The 25,076-nt window shown below is 49.1% G+C and overlaps 2 protein-coding genes across 2 annotated transcripts in view; one reads left to right on the plus strand and one right to left on the minus strand.

The window, feature by feature from the left end:
* The window catches only part of palb2 (partner and localizer of BRCA2), a 52,917-nt gene extending 52,790 nt beyond the window's left edge, over positions 1-127 (minus strand). The window contains 1 exon segment of the mRNA XM_069904897.1: positions 11-127. Coding sequence (XP_069760998.1) covers positions 11-127 — 117 coding nt within the window.
* A 146-nt stretch (positions 128-273) lies between these two features.
* dctn5 (dynactin 5) lies at positions 274-23,938 on the plus strand. Its single transcript, XM_069904814.1, has 7 exons — positions 274-351; positions 7,684-7,752; positions 9,770-9,888; positions 11,752-11,863; positions 13,465-13,567; positions 14,455-14,586; positions 22,592-23,938. The coding sequence occupies exons 1-6, from the start codon at positions 304-306 to the stop codon at positions 14,550-14,552; spliced, it is 549 nt and encodes a 182-aa protein (XP_069760915.1). The 5' UTR covers positions 274-303; the 3' UTR covers positions 14,553-14,586; positions 22,592-23,938.
* Positions 23,939-25,076: the final 1,138 nt, after the last annotated feature.

Below are 25,076 nucleotides of genomic sequence, written 5' to 3' on the forward strand. Positions count from 1 at the left end.
TTCAACTAACGTGAAAACACCAAGCCACAGTGGGACACCCAGAACCCCCTCTCTCCCGCCATTTCTGACCAATCAGCACCTTCCTCTGCCAGCCAATCGGAGGAGAAAAGAAAATCTGCTGAGCCATCCAGGCGTCAATTCATCACCATGTATTTTAAATTAATTATCCCAAACTTGTCGTTCAATGTTTATTTAGAATGAACACGCATACAAGAGAATTAAAAGGAGAAATGGTCACTGTGTTCCCACCATCCCTTTTCCGGAAGTGGTCGCCGTTTCCGGTGGGTGGGAGCGGGGACTGTCATGGAGCTGTGTGAGATCCTGTACAACAAGGCGGAGTACATCGAGACGGTGAATGAGTGTCTTTGTCCTCACTGGGTGTGTGGGGTGGGGGGGGGGGACAGGGGGCGCGGAGTTTGTGGGGGGGGACAGGGGGCGCGGAGTTTGTGGGGGGGGGACGGGGGCGCGGAGTTTGTGGGGGGGGGACGGGGGCGCGGAGTTTGTGGGGGGGGACAGGGGGCGCGGAGTTTGTGGGGGGGGACAGGGGGCGCGGAGTTTGTGGGGGGGGACAGGGGGCGCGGAGTTTGTGGGGGGGGACAGGGGGCGCGGAGTTTGTGGGGGGGGACAGGGGGCGCGGAGTTTGTGGGGGGGGACAGGGGGCGCGGAGTTTGTGGGGGGGACAGGGGGCGCGGAGTTTGTGGGGGGGGACAGGGGGCGCGGAGTTTGTGGGGGGGGACAGGGGGCGCGGAGTTTGTGGGGGGGGACAGGGGCGCGGAGTTTGTGGGGGGGACAGGGGGCGCGGAGTTTGGGGGGGACAGGGGGCGCGGAGTTTGGGGGGGGACAGGGGGCGCGGAGATTGTGGGGGGGACAGGGGGCGCGGAGTTTTTGGGGGGGACATGGAGGATTGGGGTGGTGAGGGGGACAGGGGGTTTGGAGTTTGTGGGGGTGGGGGGATAGGGGCTGGGGGAGATGGGGAGTGGAGTTTGTGGGGGGTGGTAGTGGGGGACAGGATGTGGGGAGTTTGTGGGGGGGTGGGGAGTTGGTGGGGGGGTTGGGGATGGAGTCGGGGGGTTTGGGGATGGAGGCGGGGGGGTTGGGGATGGAGGCGGGGGGGTTGGGGATGGAGGCGGGGGGGTTGGGGATGGAGGCGGGGGGGTTGGGGATGGAGGCGGGGGGTTTGGGGATGGAGGCGGGGGGTTTGGGGATGGAGGCGGGGGGGTTGGGGATGGAGGCGGGGGGGTTGGGGATGGAGGCGGGGGGGTTGGGGATGGAGGCGGGGGGGTTGGGGATGGAGGCGGGGGGGTTGGGGATGGAGGCGGGGGGGTTGGGGATGGAGGCGGGGGGGTTGGGGATGGAGGCGGGGGGGTTGGGGATGGAGGCGGGGGGGTTGGGGATGGAGGCGGGGGGGTTGGGGATGGAGGCGGGGGGGTTGGGGATGGAGGCGGGGGGGTTGGGGATGGAGGCGGGGGGGTTGGGGATGGAGGCGGGGGGGTTGGGGATGGAGGCGGGGGGGTTGGGGATGGAGGCGGGGGGGTTGGGGATGGAGGCGGGGGGGTTGGGGATGGAGGCGGGGGGGTTGGGGATGGAGGCGGGGGGGGTTGGGGATGGAGGCGGGGGGGTTGGGGATGGAGGCGGGGGGGGTTGGGGATGGAGGCGGGGGGGGTTGGGGATGGAGGCGGGGGGGTTGGGGATGGAGGCGGGGGGGTTGGGGATGGAGGCGGGGGGGTTGGGGATGGAGGCGGGGGGGTTGGGGATGGAGGCGGGGGGTTGGGGTTGGAGGCGGGGGGTTTGGGGTTGGAGGCGGGGGGGTTGGGGTTGGAGGCGGGGGGGTTGGGTTGGAGGCGGGGGGGTTGGGGTTGGAGGCGGGGGGGTTGGGGTTGGAGGCGGGGGGGTTGGGGATGGAGGCGGGGGGGTTGGGGATGGAGGCGGGGGGGTTGGGGATGGAGGCGGGGGGGTTGGGGATGGAGGCGGGGGGGTTGGGGATGGAGGCGGGGGGGTTGGGGATGGAGGCGGGGGGGTTGGGGATGGAGGCGGGGGGGTTGGGGATGGAGGCGGGGGGTTGGGGATGGAGGCGGGGGGGTTGGGGATGGAGGCGGGGGGGTTGGGGATGGAGGCGGGGGGTTGGGGATGGAGGCGGGGGGGTTGGGGATGGAGGCGGGGGGGTTGGGATGGAGGCGGGGGGGTTGGGGATGGAGGCGGGGGGGTTGGGGATGGAGGCGGGGGGGTTGGGGATGGAGGCGGGGGGTTGGGGATGGAGGCGGGGGGCTTGGGGGGATGGAGGCGGGGGGCTTGGGGGGATGGAGGCGGGGGGCTTGGGGGATGGAGGCGGGGGGCTTGGGGGGATGGAGGCGGGGGCTTGGGGGGATGGAGGCGGGGGGCTTGGGGGATGGAGGCGGGGGGCTTGGGGGGATGGAGGCGGGGGGCTTGGGGGGATGGAGGCGGGGGGCTTGGGGGATGGAGGCGGGGGGCTTGGGGGGATGGAGGCGGGGGGCTTGGGGGGATGGAGGCGGGGGGCTTGGGGGGATGGAGGCGGGGGGCTTGGGGGGATGGAGGCGGGGGGCTTGGGGGGATGGAGGCGGGGGGCTTGGGGGGATGGAGGCGGGGGGCTTGGGGGCATGGAGGCGGGGGGCTTGGGGGCATGGAGGCGGGGGGCTTGGGGGCATGGAGGCGGGGGGCTTGGGGGGATGGAGGCGGGGGGCTTGGGGGGATGGAGGCGGGGGGCTTGGGGGGATGGAGGCGGGGGGCTTGGGGGATGGAGGCGGGGGCGGGGGGGCTTGGGGGGATGGAGGCGGGGGCGGGGGGGCTTGGGGGGATGGAGGCGGGGGCGGGGGGGCTTGGGGGGATGGAGGCGGGGCGGGGGGGCTTGGGGGGATGGAGGCGGGGGCGGGGGCGGGGGGGCTTGGGGGGATGGAGGCGGGGGCGGGGGCGGGGGGGCTTGGGGGGATGGAGGCGGGGGCGGGGGCGGGGGGCTTGGGGGGATGGAGGCGGGGGCGGGGGCGGGGGGGCTTGGGGGGATGGAGGCGGGGGCGGGGGGCTTGGGGGATGGAGGCGGGGGCGGGGGGGCTTGGGGGGATGGAGGCGGGGGCGGGGGGGCTTGGGGGGATGGAGGCGGGGGCGGGGGGGCTTGGGGGGATGGAGGCGGGGGCGGGGGGGCTTGGGGGGATGGAGGCGGGGCGGGGGGCTTGGGGGATGGAGGCGGGGGCGGGGGGGCTTGGGGGGATGGAGGCGGGGGCGGGGGGGCTTGGGGGGATGGAGGCGGGGGCGGGGGGGCTTGGGGGGATGGAGGCGGGGGCGGGGGGGCTTGGGGGGATGGAGGCGGGGGCGGGGGGGCTTGGGGGGATGGAGGCGGGGGCGGGGGGGCTTGGGGGGATGGAGGCGGGGGCGGGGGGGCTTGGGGGGATGGAGGCGGGGGGCGGGGGGGCTTGGGGGGATGGGGGCGGGGGCGGGGGGATGGGGGCGGGGGGCGGGGGGATGGGGGCGGGGGCGGGGGATGGGGCGGGGGCGGGGGGGCTTGGGGGGATGGAGGCGGGGGCGGGGGGGCATGGGGGGATGGAGGCGGGGGCGGGGGGGCTTGGGGGGATGGAGGCGGGGGCGGGGGGGCTTGGGGGGATGGAGGCGGGGGCGGGGGGGCTTGGGGGGATGGAGGCGGAGGCGGGGGGGCTTGGGGGGATGGAGGCGGAGGCGGGGGCGGGGGGGCTTGGGGGGATGGAGGCGGGGGCGGGGGGGCTTGGGGGGATGGAGGCGGGGGCGGGGGGGCTTGGGGGGATGGAGGCGGGGGGCGGGGGGGCTTGGGGGGATGGAGGCGGGGGCGGGGGGGCTTGGGGGATGGAGGCGGGGGCGGGGGGGCTTGGGGGGATGGAGGCGGGGGCGGGGGGGCTTGGGGGGATGGAGGCGGGGGCGGGGGGGCTTGGGGGGATGGAGGCGGGGGCGGGGGGGCTTGGGGGGATGGAGGCGGGGGCGGGGGGGCTTGGGGGGATGGAGGCGGGGGCGGGGGGGCTTGGGGGATGGAGGCGGGGGCGGGGGGGGCTTGGGGGGATGGAGGCGGGGGCGGGGGGGCTTGGGGGGATGGAGGCGGGGGCGGGGGGGCTTGGGGGGATGGAGGCGGGGGCGGGGGGGATGGAGGCGGGGGCGGGGGGGATGGAGGCGGGGGCGGGGGGGCTTGGGGGGATGGGGGCGGGGGGGCTTGGGGGATGGGGGCGGGGGGGCTTGGGGGGATGGGGGCGGGGGGGCTTGGGGGGATGGAGGCGGGGGGGGATGGAGGCGGGGGGGGATGGAGGCGGGGCGGGGGGGCTTGGGGGGATGGAGGCGGGGGCGGGGGGGCTTGGGGGGATGGAGGCGAGGGCGGGGGGGCTTGGGGGGATGGAGGCGGGGGCGGGGGGGCTTGGGGGGATGGAGGCGGGGGCGGGGGGGCTTGGGGGGATGGAGGCGGGGGCGGGGGGGCTTGGGGGGATGGAGGCGGGGGCGGGGGGCTTGGGGGGATGGAGGCGGGGGCGGGGGGCTTGGGGGGATGGAGGCGGGGGCGGGGGGGCTTGGGGGGATGGAGGCGGGGGCGGGGGGGGCTTGGGGGATGGAGGCGGGGGCGGGGGGGCTTGGGGGATGGAGGCGGGGGCGGGGGGGCTTGGGGGATGGAGGCGGAGGCGGGGCGGGGGGCTTGGGGATGGAGGCGGGGGCGGGGGCTTGGGGGGATGGAGGCGGGGGCGGGGGGCTTGGGGGGATGGAGGCGGGGGCGGGGGGGCTTGGGGGGATGGAGGCGGGGGCGGGGGGGCTTGGGGGGATGGAGGCGGGGGCGGGGGGGCTTGGGGGGATGGAGGCGGGGGCGGGGGGGCTTGGGGGGATGGAGGCGGGGGCGGGGGGGCTTGGGGGGATGGGGGCGGGGCGGGGGCGGGGGGATGGAGGCGGGGCGGGGGGCTTGGGGGGATGGGGCGGGGGCGGGGGGGGGGGGATGGGGGGGGGGGGGGGGGGGGGCGGGGGGGGCTTGGGGGGGGGGGGGGGGGATGGGGGCGGGGGGGCTTGGGGGGATGGAGGCGGGGGGGATGGAGGCGGGGGGGGATGGAGGCGGGGGCGGGGGGGGATGGAGGCGGGGGCGGGGGGGGATGGAGGCGGGGGCGGGGGGGGGATGGGGGCGGGGGCGGGGGGGATGGGGCGGGGGCGGGGGGGGATGGGGGCGGGGGCGGGGGGGGATGGGGCGGGGGGGGATGGGGGCGGGGGGGGGATGGGGGCGGGGGCGGGGGGGATGGGGGCGGGGGGGATGGGGGCGGGGGCGGGGGGGGGATGGGGGGCGGGGGCGGGGGGGGGATGGGGGCTGGGGGCGGGGGGGGATGGGGGCGGGGGGGGGATGGGGGCGGGGGGGGTTGGGGGGATAGGTGGGGGATGATGTCAATCACCAGAGAGACCGAGATGTGTGAAGGATGGCTGCCTTCAGTGTAGGGGTTGGTGCTGGGGGACGGGCATATTGTGGCCTCTTGTTCTTGTGGGGAGTTCTCCGGCAAAGTGAGGGGATCCATGTCACTTTGGGTGATCCTCTCTGAAGGGCACCAAAGTCTGCAGACACTGCGATTTGTAGTGAAAACGCACCAAAATGCTGGAGGAACTCAGCCAGTCTTGTGGCCTCCATAGGAGGCAAAGATGTATTGAAAACGTTTCAGGCCCGAGTCTTTCTTCAAGAAATACACAGAATGAGCGAGTAGCAGGAAATCTCAGAATTTGGACAGTGCTGGGGCTGGGGGAGGAGTCCACAAGATCACAAGAAAAAGGAATAGAAGCAGGCCATTTGGACCATCGAGTTTGCTCTGTGAAACCTCCCCGAGCTAAACTGTTGTCACATCTAGTTCCAAATTCCAGCCTTGTCCCTATATCCCTTGATACCCTGACTTATTAGATACCTAGCAATTTCCTCTTTAAATTCCCCCAAAGATCCTGCCTCCTCAGCTGCATGTGGCCACAAATTCACTACCCTCTTGTTCAAGAAATTTCTCCTCATCTCTAAGGAGATGAGGCTGTGCCCTCTTGTTCTGGAATCACCCAGCAGGGGAAACATTTACATCTACTCTGTCCAATCCATTCATTATTCAAAATGTTTCTGAGGTCCCCTCTCATTCTTCTATATTCTAATGAATAGTGTCCAAGAAACACTAAGCATTCTTCATATTCTCATTCCTGGAATCATTCTGGTTAATCTCCTTCTCCAACCTTGCTATATCCTTTCTAAGATATGGGGCCCAAACTGCACACAGTTCTCCAAATGAGGTCTCACCAGTGCCCCATAGAGTCTCAACACCTCTTTATTCTTATAAACCAGTCCCTTTGAAACAAATGCCAACGTAGCATTCACCTTCTTTACCGGCAATCCAACCTGGCGGTCAACTTTCAGGTTTTCCTGCACGAGGACCTCCAAGTCCCTTTGTACTTCTGAGGTTTGAATTTTATCCCCATCCAAATAATTATCCTACCATTTATTTCCACAACCAAAATGCACAACTGTACCTTCCTGATATTCCCAACCTCTTTCATATTAAAATCTCTCATAATTTATCTTGACATTCTCTTTCTGATGCACTTTTTCTAATTCCAGCTGTATCTCGCAGTCCGCGTCCCAGCTGGTGTTTGAGGGCCTGAATATTACAGCTAGTAAGGTCTTTTTACCCTTGCCATTTCAACCCATAAATATTCCACAATTTCTGTCCCTATGTCCCTTCTTTCAAGTGATTTAATAACATTGTTTACCATCAGGGCCAGGCCTACCTGCCAATCTTTCCTATACAAGATGTAACCCTGTACATTCAGTTCCCAATCACATCCCTCATTCAGCCATGTTTCTGTGATGGCCACAATGTCAGACCTTTCCATTTGCATCTGCACAATCCTGTCATCTCCCTTCTTGCTAATACTCTGTGCATTTAAGTACAATACCCTAAGATTTCTCTGTAGTTCCATTGTTCACCAAATTATCTTGTTTTTAACTTTATCTTTTTTGCTGCTCATCACTCTGGACTTGTTTCCAATTTTAACTGTGTCGACCATTAAACCCTGTTTTCTTTTTACCCTAATCTCAGCACTAAGATTCAGATTCCCACCCAGACCAACAAAAGGTGTGAATTGAATATTATGAGAAGTGAGAATTTTGTCTATGCAAAAGGAGACAGGGTAAAGGGAGAGAGACAAAGCAGGAGGAAGGGAAGAAGGGAGGAGGGATTTTCTGAGAAGGTATTGTTCTGTGAGGCATGGTTCCCATATTTGCAGGAGGTGAGGTGAGGGGGGGTGGGGGATGGAGTTGGTTGTTGGGTCTGGAATGGTTTAGGACAGTAGTTCTCAACTTTCTTTCTGCTCACATATCACTTTAAGTAATCCCTTACTAACCACAGAGGTTGAGAACCACTGGTCTAGGATAACGACTTTGAGTCTGAATACTGGGGTGGAGAATTGCCTCTTTGCCAGATGGGTGTGGCTACTTTAGGGTGGGAGAGTTGGTGGGTTTAGAGGGATGAGGTAGGGAAAGTGAGATAGAGAAGCCAGCTATTGACGAGGAGAGAGGATTTTTGAATTTGGAATATTGTTGGCAATCTTTTCATGTTGGAATACCCAACAGTTAATTCTGAAGTGGTGGGAGAGGAGGTGGAGTGCTTTAGTGGGGTGGGTTAATCTATTTGTATGAATTAATCTAAAATAATAATTTTTTGTCTGCAGGCCTCCGGTAACAAGGTGAGCAGGCAATCAGTGCTGTGTGGAAGTCAAAACATCGTACTAAATGGAAAGGTAAATGAAATAGATGTAGCAAAAATGTCATTCAATGCAAGATGAGGGGCAAATTTAAAATTCTATGACCTATTCCCTGACATTGATGTTCTATTCACTTCTATTTTCTGGCTTACATTTGTCTCCCTGTTCAGTAGAACCTTGATTTTTAAATCTTCATCCTTGTGTTATATTTATGATTTCTGCCACCCATCTAACTTTTTTCAATATTTTTATTAACATTGAAGTTTCACATCAAAAAATACACATACGATACATTACAAAATGATACATTACACTTGAATCATTTCATCCAAGGTTCCCCACATTTTCATCATTACAAATTATATTGTATTAATATTTTATAATAAAAAAGAAAATCTAAACCCACGATCAACAAAGAAGCTGTTTGTCCCAAAAAAAGGCAGTTCTTATCAGTGATAAATTACCTCATGAGTTAACAGTTCTATCTTCATAACAAATCAAAGATTATAAAAAGTAACTCAAAGGGTCCCCACAGTGTTTGAAAATTTGAATTCAAATCGGAAATTGAGCATCTGATCTTCTCTAAATTTAAACACGACCTGACGTCACGTAGCCATTGAGCATGAATAGGCAGAGCAATGTCCATCTTACTCCTGATGTCTTTCATCATTTTTACCTGTACTTCTTTTTCCCCCCCCCCCCCAAAAAATCTGACAATTTGAACATCCTGCAATTTGATTCCCAAAACCATAGGTGGTTGTACCTACATTTACCTGGGACAGGTTCTGGCATCATTCTCTTCCCCCTCATGCTGGAAAGTGCTCTTTAAGCATATCTCTTTTACCAAGCCTTTGGTCACCTATTGTCACTTCTGTTGTGTTGCCAGAGTGAAGCAGTTTGCATTGTTGTATTTGGTTAAAGCAGACAATAAGTTAGCATGTTCATCACTTTGTCTTTTGTACAGAATTAGAACGTTATTGTCATGAGCAGGTCACAAAATTTGATGTTTTGTTGCATCATAGTGTAAACATTGCTATAAATTACATTAAAAAGTAAATAAATGAGTGCAGAAGAAGAGAATGTGAGGTCATGTCTGGGGTTCATTGTCCATTCAGAAATCCAATGGCGGAGGGGAAGAAGCTGTTTCTGTATCTTTAGCTGTTTGTCTTCAGGCTCCTGTACCTCCTTGTTAATGGTGGCAGGGTGAAGAGGACATGGCCTGGGTGGTGAGGGTCCTTGTGGATAGAGGCTACTTTCTTGAGACACTGCCTCTTGTAGATGTCCTTAATGGGATGAAGGATGGTACCCATGATGGCCTTTATGGTCTTTTCCTGTCCTGTACATTGGCAATTCCATACCAGACAGTGATGTAACCAGTCAAAATGCTCCAAATGGTACACCTGTAGAAATTTGCAACTCTTTGAAAGAATAGAAGCAGTGTTGCACTGCTGACATGGCTACAAGACTGACAGGAGACAGTCATTCTCAGAGAACACATTGATTGTTGTTTCCTGTCAGACTTTTATTCCTCTCCTTCAAGGCTCCAGTAAGATCCCTCTGTGCTGCCTAGCCTAGAGAGCAATATGTCAGATCTGCTTATGTTTGTTGCAGTAGCTTGCTCCATTCATTGGTGCAGCAATCCACTCAGCAATATTGATTTATGTTGTCTCAATGACTTGAATTGCTTTCCTCCCTGATTCAGCACCCTGATTATTACTGACTTCAGATGTGTGGCTGCAACTACCCAAGCAGAATACTTACTACATTAGTTGGTACTATCTCAACTTGTCTCTTGTACTGGATATGCTTCATTCAGATAATTACCGGCAGTCCTTTGTACATCGATTGACAAAATATAGTTTCAACCCTTGGCACTTCACTCTGGTTTCACAAGGCAAATTGTAATGTGTTTTTTTTACATTTTAAAACAGACCATTGTTATGAATGACTGCATTATCCGGGGAGACCTGGCAAATGTGAGAGTTGGGAGACACTGTGTCATCACTCTGGTTTCACGTGGCAAATTGTAATTTTTTTTTTAATTTTAAAACAGACCATTGTTATGAATGACTGCATTATCCGGGGAGACCTGGCAAATGTGAGAGTTGGGAGACACTGTGTCATCAAGAGCCGGAGTGTCATCAGGCCGCCTTTTAAGAAATTCAGCAAGGGGTGAGCCTCTTGTACAATGGAGAGATTACTGTAATGAGGGTGGGTTCATTGATGGCTTAGATTGAGAACTTATTTTCCCCTCTCCTTGCACAAGTTTCTGTTGAATCTGTTCTTGCACAAGATGATATTTATTTAATCTAAATTGTGATGTTAGCAAAAATTCTGGTTTGATCTTCTGGTTTGATCTGCAACTGTGATTGAATTCAGGCCTTTTTATGATCATTGTCAAGCCAACACCAAGTAATGATTTGTGTGCTCTCCTACATATACTTCCAGCTCTGTGTACAATATCACCTTGTAATGTATTTTACATTAGATCAGAGAAAATGCACCATCATTATTTGTTTGTTACTTGAGGTGTTTGAGTCATTAAGTTCTCAATTGAATCCATGTGTAATTTAACCATTCTTCTTGTGTGCATGCTTAGTACAGTAAAATCTCATTATCCAACACTCAATCAACTGGAAACTCAATGCAACCAGCATTTTGTAAAAAAAACCCCAAAGAAATAAATGTTTAAAATAAATAAAGTTTTAAATAAAAATGTAAAATTGTAAAAGTAAAAGTTGTCCGAAGCAATGCACAACCCTTTTGGGGGAAACATTCAGCCAGCAGAATGTCCCAGTTGAGCCGCGCCTGCAGCAGCTGTTTGAATAGCTTTTCAATAAAGTTGCGTTTGAATAAAATGGCGGCGTCAAGGATGAAGAGCCGGTTGATGCCGCTGAGGCAACTCTCCCAAAGTGATTTCCTATCCTTGCCCAGATGAGTCTTGATCTTTCTTCGTATTGGGTACATTGGTAAGGCTTTTTATGTAAACTTGGCCGAGGGGGGAGGCGGGGGTGTTAATTATGACAGTGGCGCGGTTAGTGTAATCCTGTTACAGCGGTGGCGAATGGGGTTCAAATTTAAATTTTGAAAGTTGTAGGAATTAGCTGATTAAAGTGAACTTTAATAACTAAAGACTGCAAAATTGATTTTTTTTTTCAAATTACATTTTGCACTGTCTTTGAAATGGTGTATTCTTTAATGCACCATTTCAGTATTAGGTTGGCATTAGAAGGGTGAGTCTCAGTCAACGAGAAAATTCGCATATTCGACACCCATGATCTCTATAGATGTCAGATAATGTGGATTTTACTGTATTATTTCCTTTTAAAGTAAACTTTAATAAACAGTTTGGATTTGACCACAAGAATTTGTTGCCTCATTGTGATTATCACTAGCTGCTCCATTCTTCAGCTTTATGCTTCTTTTGTGTAAAGATATAATGGGTCTTTTGTGAAGTAGTTCACTTATTATAAAGTAACCACAACTTCTGTACTTAAAGCATCTACAGTTTTGTTTTAGGAATGCTGTCAGCGAATTTGCTGTCAGTAATTAACATGACTGTTTAGGAAGTATTGTTCATTTCTGAAAATTCTTCAATGTTTGTAACATCACATGCAAGTAGAGCAAATAATCAGGGAAACAAACCTATTGAGAATGGATATGACCCTAGGATTAAAAATGTGCTGTGATTATGCAGGGCACTTTGTACCCATGGGAGATGTAATGAAAGTTCTTCAAATTGAATGCTGGGCTGAGGGTGATTGTCCCCTGAGCAAATTGGACTCGAGTTCAGAAGAGAGGTGATTGCAATGAAACATACACTATTTTTTATTTAAAAACCTGTAAATGCTGCTAGTCAGGTATGTAAAATATATCACACACTTCATGTTCTACTACAGATTAAGGAGGCACTTGGGGTTGAGTGAGAGGGGATGGCTATTGGTTAAGGATTGATGGTGTGCAGGGTATCGGGTATGAGGAAGATTCTTTAAATTTATTTATTAATTGTTCATTAATTTCTTCTTTGCCATGCAGAGTTGCCTTCTTCCCACTGCACATTGGTGACCATGTGTTTATTGAGGAAGACTGTGTGGTAAATGCTGCCCAGATTGGATCTTACGTTCACATTGGGAAAAACTGTGTTATTGTAAGTACAGTGCAATCTGTAATTGGTATGTAGTTTGAAGTAGGAGTCAGGAGCTTTTAACAGTGACTGCAGTGACCTTCTGAGGTCTGGAAATACAAGGTGTGTTGGGGATTATATTGCTGAAGGTGGTTGGAGACATGGGTTATCTGTTATTTGAGGATTGTTCAAAATAAATTGTATGGGCATTTTTGTGGGATTGGCAAACTGTGGTGGAAATTTCCAGAAGCTGTGCTATAAATAGGCCTTTCATCCAAGCAAGTGACTAAAGCCAAAGCTCACCTTTTGAACTTGTGGAAAATATTTTAAACAAGAAAATTTGCAGTAGCTGGGGTCTAGTGCAATACACATAGGTACTGGAGAAATTCAGCAGTTCTTACATCATCCAAAGCGAGTGAACAACAATCAGTATTTTGGGATTCAACTTTTCAGACCCAAGTTATTCATTGGGAAAAATTTGGTCTCAGGCCTGAAATGCCGACTGCCTTTTGCGTCCTATGGGTACTGCATGACTTGCTGTGTTTCTCCAGCACTTTTGTTTATTGCAACCTATGGAAAATTATTGTTATTTATTGAATTTTGCAACTTTATAAATTACTGCCTCATATTTCCAGACTGACAGATGAAGCCTCATTTACTCATTTTCTGTTACCATTTGAGCTTGACAGTACCCAGGATGTGGTAGCCTGCTAGATTGGCACCTCTTAAGGAGTTTGTGTTCTCCCCTACTCTGTGTGGGATTCCACTGCATGCTCCAGTTTCTCTCTCTCTCCCCCCCCCCTCCCACCCCCCATCTGTCAAAAACATCATGGGTTGCAGGTGAATTGGGGTATTTGGGTGGTATAGGCTTGTGGGCCGGTAGGTCCTGTGTCTAAATATTTTAAAAATCTAAATATTAAAAATACATTTCCACAACTGGCTGTGTATTGCAGTACAAATCCAAAATTATACGAGTTTGTAAGAGAAGTATTGCAACAGTTATGGATGATTTTTAACCATCATCTAAATTGAATAAATCATGTTGAGGAACTTTGGGGGACATCCGATGCGCTCTAGTATTTGCCAAAGCCCTTTCCTGCTCACGGTGTCGAAGGCTTTGGTGAGATCTTTGCTGAAGATCCAGCTGCGCTGGATGGGTCACGTCTCCAGAATGGAGGACCATCGCCTTCCCAAGATCGTATTATATGGCGAGCTCTCCACTGGCCACCGTGACAGAGGTGCACCAAAGAAAAGGTACAAGGACTGCCTAAAGAAATCTCTTGGTGCCTGCCACATTGACCACCGCCAGTGGGCTGATAACGCCTCAAACCGTGCATCTTGGCGCCTCACAGTTTGGCGGGCAGCAGCCTCCTTTGAAGAAGACCGCAGAGCCCACCTCACTGACAAAAGGCAAAGGAGGAAAAACCCAACACCCAACCCCAACCAACCAATTTTCCCTTGCAACCGCTGCAATCGTGTCTGCCTGTCCCGCATCGGACTGGTCAGCCACAAACGAGCCTGCAGCTGACGTGGACTTTTTACCCCCTCCATAAATCTTCGTCCGCGAAGCCAAGCCAAAGAAAGAAATTGAATAAATGTGTGTATCTACTGTTATGTCTTTATAGGGTCGGAGGTGTGTTCTGAAAGATTGCTGCAAGATTCTAGACAACACTGTCCTCCCTCCAGAAACTGTGGTCCCTCCTTTCACTGTCTTTTCTGGCTGCCCAGGTAAGTTTCAGCTGTGCCAGGTCATCAGTCTGCAACATGATGATGTCAGGAGGTAGGGGAAGTGTGGCAACCATGCTTCCTTCAGTTCTGGCACTGATGGTTTTACAACTGAACAACTGTTGTGCTGTCCCACTGTATAGAGAAAGAGAGAGCTACAGAAGAAGCATGTATTATTGCTAAGGACTCAACAGACTTGGTGTGGTGTAGACATTTGCAGATGAACCTGTTATTTCCAGAATCATAATTTTTCTGCTTTACTATGGAAGAGGTGTGACAATCTTCAGGCATGCAGTCATTCCATTTCTGATGTCCAGCATGCAAATCTTGATTCTCAAATAAATTAACAAAGGAGAGTAATAGATAATGAGAGTAAAAGCTTTATGCTTCTGTGTTACCCTGAGCCAGGAGTCCTTATTGTTGATGATGGGCATCAAAGTGGCTGCTTTCCTGTGTCCCACTGTCCTGAACCACGATGGCTGCTTTCCTGTGTCATCGGCTCAAGGTTTTGGGCTGGGCGATTATAGATGATGCCAATCTAGTACAAAAGGAGGACTGGGGTTTCCAATGTGGTGCTCAACCAAGCTTTCTCTGGTAAATTATGCGAGATGCTCAGAAGAGCAGGGGATTCTGTTTGATCTCCTGGCCAATGTTCATCCTTCAGTCCTCATCCCTGCTCAATTATCTGGTCTTTTGACATTGCTTCTTGTAAATTGGCCAATGTGTTTCTGACACCTGTGTCAGAACTTAAAAAGTACATCTTTAAGCATTAGAATCTGGGGCTTTTCTGAAGTTGTGAACACTCTATTTTGCCTTATTTATGAAAGGATTGTGATTTTTCAGGGGTGAGGAGAAGGGACATTGACAGTGTTTTTTGGATTTTCTGACAGGCCTTTTTACTGGTGAACTCCCCGAGTGTACACAGGACCTTATGATTGATGTTACAAAAAGCTACTACCAGAAGTTCCTGCCACTTTCTCAGATTTGAGAGGGTCCTTTTCTCCACAGCACCATGACTACAGGTATGTTAAGATGGGGGTGAGGATACAACAGTAGCTCCAGGTGGATGTGATAATAGAACAAAACATTGAACATAACAGCATAGTACAAGCCCTTTGGCCCCCAATGTTGTGCTGTCCTACAATGTTGTACTCTTACCAAAAAACACTAAACCCTCCCTATCTCAAAACCCTCTTAAATGGTCCCACTGTTCCAGCCTCCATCAGCACCCGGGCAATGTATTCCAGGCACCTGCAACTCTATGTTTTTAAACAAACAAGTAACACAAAAAAACTTGCCCCTGGAGTCTCCCCTAAATTTTCCTCTCTTCACTTTTACAGATGTTCTCTGGCGTTTGCTACCCCTGGCCTGGGGAAAAACATGCTGGCTGTCTACCTTATCTACACTTCTCTTAAGTCACCTCTCATCCTTCTTCATTCCAAAGAGAAAAGCCCTAGCTCTGCTAACCTTTCCTTGTAGGTCATATTTTCTGATTCAGGCAACCTCCTGATAAATCTCTGCACCCTCTCCATAGCTTGAGTTCTGATCATCTCTTCCTAAAATTAGGTGATCAGAACTGAACACAATACTCTGTGGTCTAACCAGAGATTTATAGACTCCTGAACTCAATCCCATGACTAATGAAGCCCAGCATTGCATAGGCCTTCTTAACTGTTCTACCAACCTGCGAGGCAACTGTGAGAGATCTATGAATTTGCACTTATCCAGATTGAACTCCATCTGCCATGGGCCACCTTGTCAAATGTCTTACTAAAATCCATACATAACATCTACTCTTCTACCTTCATCAATTTCTCAAAAAAACTCAATTAGGCTCGCGAAACACAACCTTCCCCTCACAGTCAAGCTGACTATCTACTTCTCTAAATGCTTATAAAATCCTGTCCTCACAAACCTCTCCAGTAGATTGCTCACCACTTGTGTAGGACTCATTGGTGTATAATTCCAAGGATTTTCCCTATGACCATTTTTTTAAACAAGGGGACCACATTTGCAATTCTCCGGCACCTCCCCTTTGGTCAAGAAGGATACAAAGATCATTGATAATGCCTCAGCTATCTCTTCCCTCCCTTCCCATAACAACCTGATACATCTTGTCCAATCTAGGGGACTTATCAACCCTAATGTTTTTACGAAGATCCAGCATGGATCATCTCAACGTGGTCCAACACACAAGTTTGTTCTATTTTGACCTCGCCTTGACCAAGGTTCTTTAGTGAATATTGAAGCAAAGAATTCATTCAGAGCCTTTGCAACCTTCTCCACCTCTAGGCACATGTTTCCTCGTTTATCCTTAAACAGCCCACCTTCACTCTCATCATCCTTCTGTTCTTCATGTATGCACAGATGTCAGAGTTTGTATGATGTACAATCAGTGTATGATGCCAGCGTTTAGTAAAGCCATTTTTGTTTCTTTCTACTTCCTTTATGACAATAGAGCTAAGATGTGGCTGATTTTTGCCTTCAAATCCACAATTTTTTTTCTCTGGCTGAATCTATTTTTTGTTTCTTTTGATTTGCATGCTTCGATTTCAGTTCATAAAAATGGACAGATTTGAACCTGGTTTGCCTCTTAAGATCATGGCTGATTTAAATGCAACTTGGCATTCTTGTCTACGTGTAACAACCTTTCACACCCCTTCCTGCCGAACTGTTAATTTTTAAATCTGCATTTTACATGCTGTTGTCTTATCTTCCCATCATTCTTGTTCTTGCTTAAGTGATCACTTGGGACTGAAGATTACTTATCTGGTCTTTTGAGTCTGAGGTTACTGAAGTAAGGGCAGTGTGAGAACTGCAGACTTTCATAGTCAGTAGCTTCATAGGAAGTTGAGATGGTTTCTACGTGCTCCCCATACATGGACTTGAGGCTCGCAGTGCCATCCCAACGCTGCTCCCTTTGCCTGTCATGGCTAGGTATTCTCTGGAGTTGGTTGGGGATGTGCCCTGAGAAGATTCTTTCTTGCTTTTCAAAATATTTTTATTGAGTTTAACATAACAATCCCTATACAAAATATTAAAAAGCAAGGCAAAATAATAACATAAACATAACAAAATTAAAGTAATTTTAAATTCCATCCCTTATTATTAAATGTGATCATCTATTAAAATAATTATACATATAAATAAGGCAATCGAACAACTGAAAAGTGGCAAAGCCGCAGGTATGGATGGAATCCCCCCAGAGGTCTGGAAGGCTGGCGGCAAAACTCTGCATGCCAAACTGCATGAGTTTTTCAAGCTTTGTTGGGACCAAGGAAAACTGCCTCAGGATCTTCGTGATGCCACCATCATCACCCTGTACAAAAACAAAGGCGAGAAATCAGACTGCTCAAACTACAGGGGCATCACGCTGCTCTCCATTGCAGGCAAAATCTTCGCTAGGATTCTACTAAATAGAATAATACCTAGTGTCGCCGAGAATATTCTCCCAGAATCACAGTGCGGCTTTCGCGCAAACAGAGGAACTACTGACATGGTCTTTGCCCTCAGACAGCTCCAAGAAAAGTGCAGAGAACAAAACAAAGGACTCTACATCACCTTTGTTGACCTCACCAAAGCCTTCGACACCGTGAGCAGGAAAGGGCTTTGGCAAATACTAGAGCGCATCGGATGTCCCCCAAAGTTCCTCAACATGATTATCCAACTGCACGAAAACCAACAAGGTCGGGTCAGATACAGCAATGAGCTCTCTGAACCCTTCTCCATTAACAATGGTGTGAAGCAAGGCTGTGTTCTCGCACCAACCCTCTTTTCAATCTTCTTCAGCATGATGCTGAACCAAGCCATGAAAGACCCCAACAATGAAGACGCTGTTTACATCCGGTACCGCACGGATGGCAGTCTCTTCAATCTGAGGCGCCTGCAAGCTCACACCAAGACACAAGAGAAACTTGTCCGTGAACTACTCTTTGCAGACGATGCCGCTTTAGTTGCCCATTCAGAGCCAGCTCTGACGTCAAGCCAGCTTGACGTCCTGCTTTGCGGAAGCTGCCAAAATGTTTGGCCTGGAAGTCAGCCTGAAGAAAACTGAGGTCCTCCATCAGCCAGCTCCCCACCATGACTACCAGCCCCCCCACATCTCCATCGGGCACACAAAACTCAAAACGGTCAACCAGTTTACCTATCTCGGCTGCACCATTTCATCAGATGCAAGGATCGACAATGAGATAGACAACAGACTCGCCAAGGCAAATAGCGCCTTTGGAAGACTACACAAAAGAGTCTGGAAAAACACCCAACTGAAAAACCTCACAAAGATAAGCATATCCAGAGCCGTTGTCATACCCACACTCCTGTTCGGCTCCGAATCATGGGTCCTCTACCGGCATCACCTACGGCTCCTAGAACGCTTCCACCAGCGTTGTCTCCGCTCCATCCTCAACATTCATTGGAGCGCTTTCATCCCTAACGTCGAAGTACTCGAGATGGCAGAGGTCGACAGCATCGAGTCCACGCTGCTGAAGATCCAGCTGCGCTGGGTGGGTCACGTCTCCAGAATGGAGGACCATCGCCTTCCCAAGATCGTGTTCTATGGCGAGCTCTCCACTGGCCACCGTGACAGAGGTGCACCAAAGAAAAGGTACAAGGACTGCCTAAAGAAATCTCTTGGTGCCTGCCACATTGACCACCGCCAGTGGGCTGATATCGCCTCAAACCGTGCATCTTGGCGCCTCACAATTTGGCGGGCAGCAACCTCCTTTGAAGAAGACCGCAGAGCCCACCTCACTGACAAAAGGCAAAGGAGGAAAAACCCAACACCCAACCCCAACCAACCAATTTTCCCCTGCAGCCGCTGCAACCGTGTCTGCCTGTCCCACATCGGACTGGTCAGCCACAAACGAGCCTGTAGCTGACGTGGACTTTTACCCCCTCCATAAATCTTCGTCCGCGAAGCCAAGCCAAAGAAATCAAATACTATTATAAGAAATAATTGTGTCTTAAGATCTAAGAAAAGGGATATTATACAGGATAATTTAATTAAACCAACAAATCCATTTATCTAAAAGAAGAAAACTATACTAATCTACCCCCTCCCTCTAATCAAGGTTACAAGAAAATTACAAAGATGGATCAAGTCGTGACCTCCTTAAGATGGATGGATCAGCCCTAGAGCCCCCAAATCCTCAAAAACTGGCAATTATAATAATATTCAATAAATGGGCCCCATACCTTGTTAAAATGAAACTTTTATCTTTAATACTATATCTAATTTTCTCTAAACTTAGATATGTCATTACACCTTGTAGCCACTGTAGCTGAGTCAGTGAGAGTTCATCTTCCATTTCATTAAAACTGCTCGTCTGCTGTCAACGTGCTAAAAGCTAAAACTTTCTCTTGAGATGCCGATAAAAGTTTATCTGGTTCACGTGAAAAACCAAACAGGGCAGTTGAAGGCATGGATCTAATTTAATCTTAAAAATTGTCGACAAAGAATTGAAAATATTCTTCCAATAATTTCATAATTCAGGACACTCCCAAAACACATGAATCTGTGAGGCTTCAAAAATTTTACACTTTTCACAAAATGGATCAACATCCGCATGGATACAGGATCAATTAAGTTTAAACATATGTATTCTATATATCACCTTAAATTGTAATAAACAATGCCTTGCACAAAATGAAGATTCAAAGTAAGAGTGGAATACCACTCCTCATCTGAAAAAGTTCTATTAAGATCACATTCTGAGGAGAATCTGAGAATATTCTTGAACATTTTTCTATCTCTTCCTGTGACAGAATTTCACAGGGTCAGCCACTAGGGTGGAACTATTCCCAACCTCAGTCAAGCTACAGGAAGCATTCAGTTTTATTTGTGCACAATCTGAAACTGAAACATTACAAGGGAATAAATCTTGTACTTATTATCTGCAACAACAAAAAAGTCCCTTTCAACCCGACTGAACACTTTGATACTAGGAAGTCTACTTTGATACTGAGAAAAATGTGAACATCTTCCTATCTCAGCATGAGTTTCTCAATCTTTGACATTGAAATATACCATTCCCTTCATCACAGCATTTGGCCACTTGGGAATTTCAGTCAGGTCACAGAAGAGACACAGTTCAGGAACACAAGGCTTGTCTGGTTTTTTTGAGTTTTTGTGAGTGGGAAGAAGAATGCATTTGGGGTCACCATTGACATTCAATGAAGAGCTGATGCATCCAACTCTTGAATATTTGTTTTCATTGAACTATTTATGCCAGTGGTCAACATTTCATTTCAGTCTGACAAAGGAGGCAATTGCATATGAAGTATAGATGATTGTGATCGAATAAAATGGTTGTGCTTGCCATGGGGTCATGGGTAAAGGTTAAGTTGAGGATTAGTTGTCTCTATTAAGCACCAGCTGTTAATCTGGGGTCAAATCCACATAACTACAAACCTGTTTAAAGCATGTGATATAAAAATGATTGCCTTCTCATGATGAAAAAACAGCAGCCCTGCTGTGATGGCAATGCTGGTGCAGACTCACAGCGAGCGAAGTCTCAGTGCTCCCTTGTGGGTCCAACTGCTCAGTCTGACTGCTCTTGGCTTTCTACAGGCTTTAAATACCCTGTTAAAGGAGCCAACAGTGGTTTATTTTAAAATCCCCTGGGGTCTGGCCCAAATTGGAGGAGTCACGTGATGGAGTAGTGGCCGGTCGGGGAACTCCGGCCCTCTCCGGAAAAGTTAAAAAAAAAACCAGAAAACAAAGGCACAAACACGAAAATTAAAATAAAGTGAAAGAAAATGGCAGCGAAGAAAGAAAAGTCGAAAGCAACGGGAAGAAGAGAAGAAGAAAAGACATCGGAAGAAGAAGGTGAAGGCCTTACCTGTCCGAGGAGGCCCGCTCCCTCAGGTCAGTCGAAATCCCGAGCTCGGGACTACAAAAATGGCTCGCAGAGCCAAGCAAAAGTGCGCAACCGTGCATGCGCGATGCGCAAGACAAAAAAAACATTGACGGGAGGGGGGAACCAGCTGAGGAGTCGATCTCCACAGCTGAAATTGACAGCCACAACACAGCAGCAAGAGGAGAACATAGAAAACAACGAGAACAAGAAAGAAGAGAGTAAAAGGAAATCAAAGAAACAACAGATGAAGAAGAGGAAAAACACAGAGAAATTGAAGAAGGGAAGGGCAAGTACATGGATATATATTTTTTTAAAGAATATATGGAATCAATAAAAGAATGGCAATGACAAGAATTTAGTGAAATAAAAAGAAGAATAAAAAGTACAGAAGAAAAAATGAATAGATTAGAGATGTTCATGTCAGATATAGGAAAAAGAGTGGACAAGGTGGAAGAACGAGAAACACCCATAGAAATGGAAGTAGATGGCTTAAAAAATAAATTAGAAGAATCCAATAAAAAAGTTAGACACAAGAGCTGTTAGCTCAGAAGATAGATATAATGGAAAATTATAATAGAAGAAATAATATAAAGATAGTGGGCCTTAAGGAAGATGAAGAAGGCAAGAATATTAAAGAATTTATAAAAGATTGGATCCCCAGGGTCCTAGGAAGACCAGAATTACAGGAAGAAATGGAAATAGAAAGGGCACATAGAACATTAGCCCCTAAACCACAACAAAAACCAAGATCCAATTTAGTAAAATTCCTAAGATATACAACAAGAGAAAATATATTGGAGAAAGCAATGAAGAAAATAAGAGAAGACAAAAAGCCACTGGAATACAAAGGTCAAAAAAATTTTTTCTATCCAGATATAAGTTTTGAACTCCTGAAGAAGAGGAAGGAGTTTAATACAACAAAAGCGATCCTATGGGGAAAAAAGGATATAAATTTATGCTAAAGTACCCAGCGGTACTTAAAATAGTTATTCCAGGACAGCAAAACAGACTATTCTCGGATCCGGAGGAAGCACGAAAATTTGCAGAACAACTACAAAACAGACAGAGAGATGAAGACATGTAACGAGAGCAAAAATGACTACAAACTATATGTATGTGTGTATATGGGTATATATATGTGTGTGTATGTGTGTGTGTGTGTATGTATATATGTGTGTACATGAGTGTATCCGTATTTAAAGGAAAATATATAGAGTACAGATAAGAATTAATAAGGGAATGAAAGGGAAGAGAGGAAGTAAGGAGGGAATTAAGAGAGTGACCTTTGTTATATATGAAGATTAAAATCTTTTCTGGGGGGGGGGCTGGGTGGGGAAGAATTACGGTCACTGCGAAATCAGTTGACGTTTGCGAGTGATTTCGCAAATCCAAATGGAGAGGGGAGATGTGATTGCCCGACAAGGGACAAAGGGCCACTCAGGAAGGGGAGGGGATAATGGGGTTAAAGGATTTTTAGATAGGGTCTAGCCCAAATTGGCAATGTCCACGAGGGGTTGGAGACTCTGGGGAAGCAGTGGACTGGCACAGGGCACCAGAAAACAGGGAGACCAACCTCTGTATGAGAAAGAGAAGCAGAGGTCGTGGCGGCAGACCAGCGAGGGTTTCGGAGGCAGAATAACTCCCAAGTGGTGGGCTGTTGGTGACTCAAGGCTAGGAAGTCGCACGGGCTGCTGGCAACTGCAGTTAAAGGACCCACACCAAGATGCAGTCTGCTGGAGACTGGCTCAAGCTTGGCTGAAAGGTACCAGGTATCAGAACTAGGATGTGAGAGGGTGCTGGAGGCTACCTGATCATGTCAGAAGTGTGCATCTGGAGCTTGGATTGCTGATGGTCCAGACTGAAGGCTTTGTGGCTGTGGGAGTGCTGGAGGGGAAGCCATGGACATTTAGTGATCCTGAAGGGGACTCTTATTTGCTTCTCTTTCTCTGGCTGTAAGGGTTGCTGGGCAATTTCTGCTGATAGTGAATCTTTGTCTGCCTTACAGTAGACTAAAGGAAATTTTATGTAATATCACATTTTCTGTTTTATTACATGATGATTTTAAAATAAAAGCCAGATTGAGGGCCTTGGCATTTTGAATTTTGCCTGAGTGCCTGTCAGAGTTTAAACTCTTCCCTCATCTATCATTTTTTTCCCGCTGTTGTTGCAGAATCCACTGGCGATGTGAAGTTGAACAACTGGACAAAGTTTGGACCTTGCCTGGACACTAGGTGATGAAGTGCCTCTGGCAAAGGGAAGCCTGGGTGTTAAAATATTTCTGTTTCTTTCGGCCTGGTAAAGACTGGCTGCTCGTCCACACTTGAAATAATAGTGTGCAGTTTTCACTTCATAATGTAATACTGTATACTTTATTTACTCTGCTCAGTGCCAGAAAAAAACTGAGCCTGTAATTTATGAAGAGCCATCACCTTTGCACAATTTGTGACTGATGTTACAAAGCAGGATACAGTAAAGTCGCTGGGGTAGCAAGATATACTTTACAATTGCACATGCTTGCAACAAATCCAGAGCAAATCTGTAATAACCACCATGGAAGTGATAGGATTGTAAATAATAATGTTCAGCAATGTCAATTTTTGTACTTGCTGTACGTAGGCTCTTTTTATTTGCACTCTTTTCACATTAGCATCCTGGTCCTTTACTTTTCACATGTGTTGATACTATTGCCATTTAAAGGGGAACATGTGTAATGTCCTTTGAAATGCAGTTATTTTGTCCATGCTATCGTACTACCCATTAACAATTTTTAAAATGATGGCTATTTGGTCAATGCACTCTCGAACTAGACATGATCTAATAGCTTGTGGGTGCTAATGTAATTTCACCACACTTCTCTATTTCCCCCCCCCCAAAAAAAAAAGTAAAGAGCAAAATATTTGTAGACAGTAACCTCTTGCCCTTAAAAGCAAACATTTCACAGTATCCACTGCAGAACACTCTGGATGGTTGTTGCATTTTTGACTACTGGTATTTTATACTTTTAATCACTGTTCAAGAATTCCAGCAGGATCTAGATGGTGTGTTTTGCCATTGAGGATGGCTTTCACTGTTTGTTTTAAAAAAAAAATAGGATCCCATTCCACATCAGCTACTGTTGTAAATGTTTTGAGCAGGATGTCTGAATATCATTTTAAGATCATTTATGCATTTTATTTTGCTTACCTTGGAAAGGCCCCAATGAGTTGAGATAATTTCTGATGTCTCCTTTAAGTCTGACAAATCCACTTGTGGATTTGCAGAAATTTCTTTCACAAGCAACTCGACAACAGTTTGACTACAACAGTTGGAGCAGTGGAACATGAATGTCTTTTGGGTCCTTTAGTTGGATGAGACTATTGGCAAACTCTTTCTGCCCTCCACTGACTCCATCTACACTTATGGCTGCCTTCAACTGTTTATTATTTCTGCATTATGTATAGATTGACTACCTATTCTTGAGTGTTGACTAGATGTGTTGCACTGTACCTCCTTGTAACAATAAACTTGAACTCTAAAAGTAAGGCTCCACCTTATTGGATCAGTTTCAGTTGGTAATCTTAACTTGAATTGAGACATGCTGCAAGAAGCTTTGTATAGTGATACCTGCTTGTTTACAGATGACTTTCTCCACGAGTTGGAAAGTTATGGCATTAAGTTTACTTTTCATGACGACATCATTTTTTTGGACACCATAATCTCAATTCTTATACCTGTTGATGGCTGTAACAAATTTTGCAACTGTGTATTTGATAATTGCCCTGGATATGTCTCTTAAATTAATTACTTCAGATTATTGTCTTCAATCAGAGCCCTGTTGAAATAGTAAGCTGGAATTGTCAGGTTTGCAGGGGCTATACACACAGACCCCCCCCCACCCCTCTCTCAGAAAATCTGACTTGCACCTGTATGTGCAATCCACATTGAATTCCCCAGAGGAGATTGCAAAGCAACGACACGGAGTTAGATGAGGCTCACTGACACCACAAACATGGCCGCCTGCACTCAGATGCAATGGTTTTTGAGTAGATTGGTTTGGGACATAGTTCATGAATTTGAGACTAGGAATCAGCATCTCTCTGGTTGCTCTTGGGCCCCTGAGAAAACTTGTAAGATTGCATCGAGCACCTTTTGATTTGCTGGTAATGATCAGTATTTCATAAGTTACCTTGCATTTTGAGAGACATTCAACTGTACCACTACTTAACTATTATAACTCAAATGGTTTCACTTGGGGAGTTCAGTATGATTTTGGATGGGATCACATTGTACCTTAACAATGAAAGTTTCCTCCACTCTCTCCCTACTTTAAGGTAACACTCGTTTCCTTCTGGTGCTTTTCATTTCCAATTTTTTTGTCATTTAGAGCTGTGTTTGTTATAACAATTAAAAACAATACTTGAAAAACAAAATAACTTGACATTGTAGAAAGTCTGTATCCTGTGTGTGACCATCATGATGTACTTTGCATTCGTTGCTGCGCATTCAGCTTCTTGTTTTCTCCAGCTTCCTCGGCGGGGGTTTCAGATTGTTCCACTCCAGAGGAAGCCAGTTTGGGGTGAAATGGCACCTCATCTTCTTGTATCTGTTAAAACAGGATTAGCTTTGTGTGCAAATTCAATTAAACAATGGCTGCATTTGTGCCTTTTCAGTTTTCA

This window comes from Narcine bancroftii, chromosome 12, assembly GCF_036971445.1.
Source record: "Narcine bancroftii isolate sNarBan1 chromosome 12, sNarBan1.hap1, whole genome shotgun sequence".
Lineage (NCBI taxonomy): Eukaryota > Metazoa > Chordata > Chondrichthyes > Torpediniformes > Narcinidae > Narcine > Narcine bancroftii.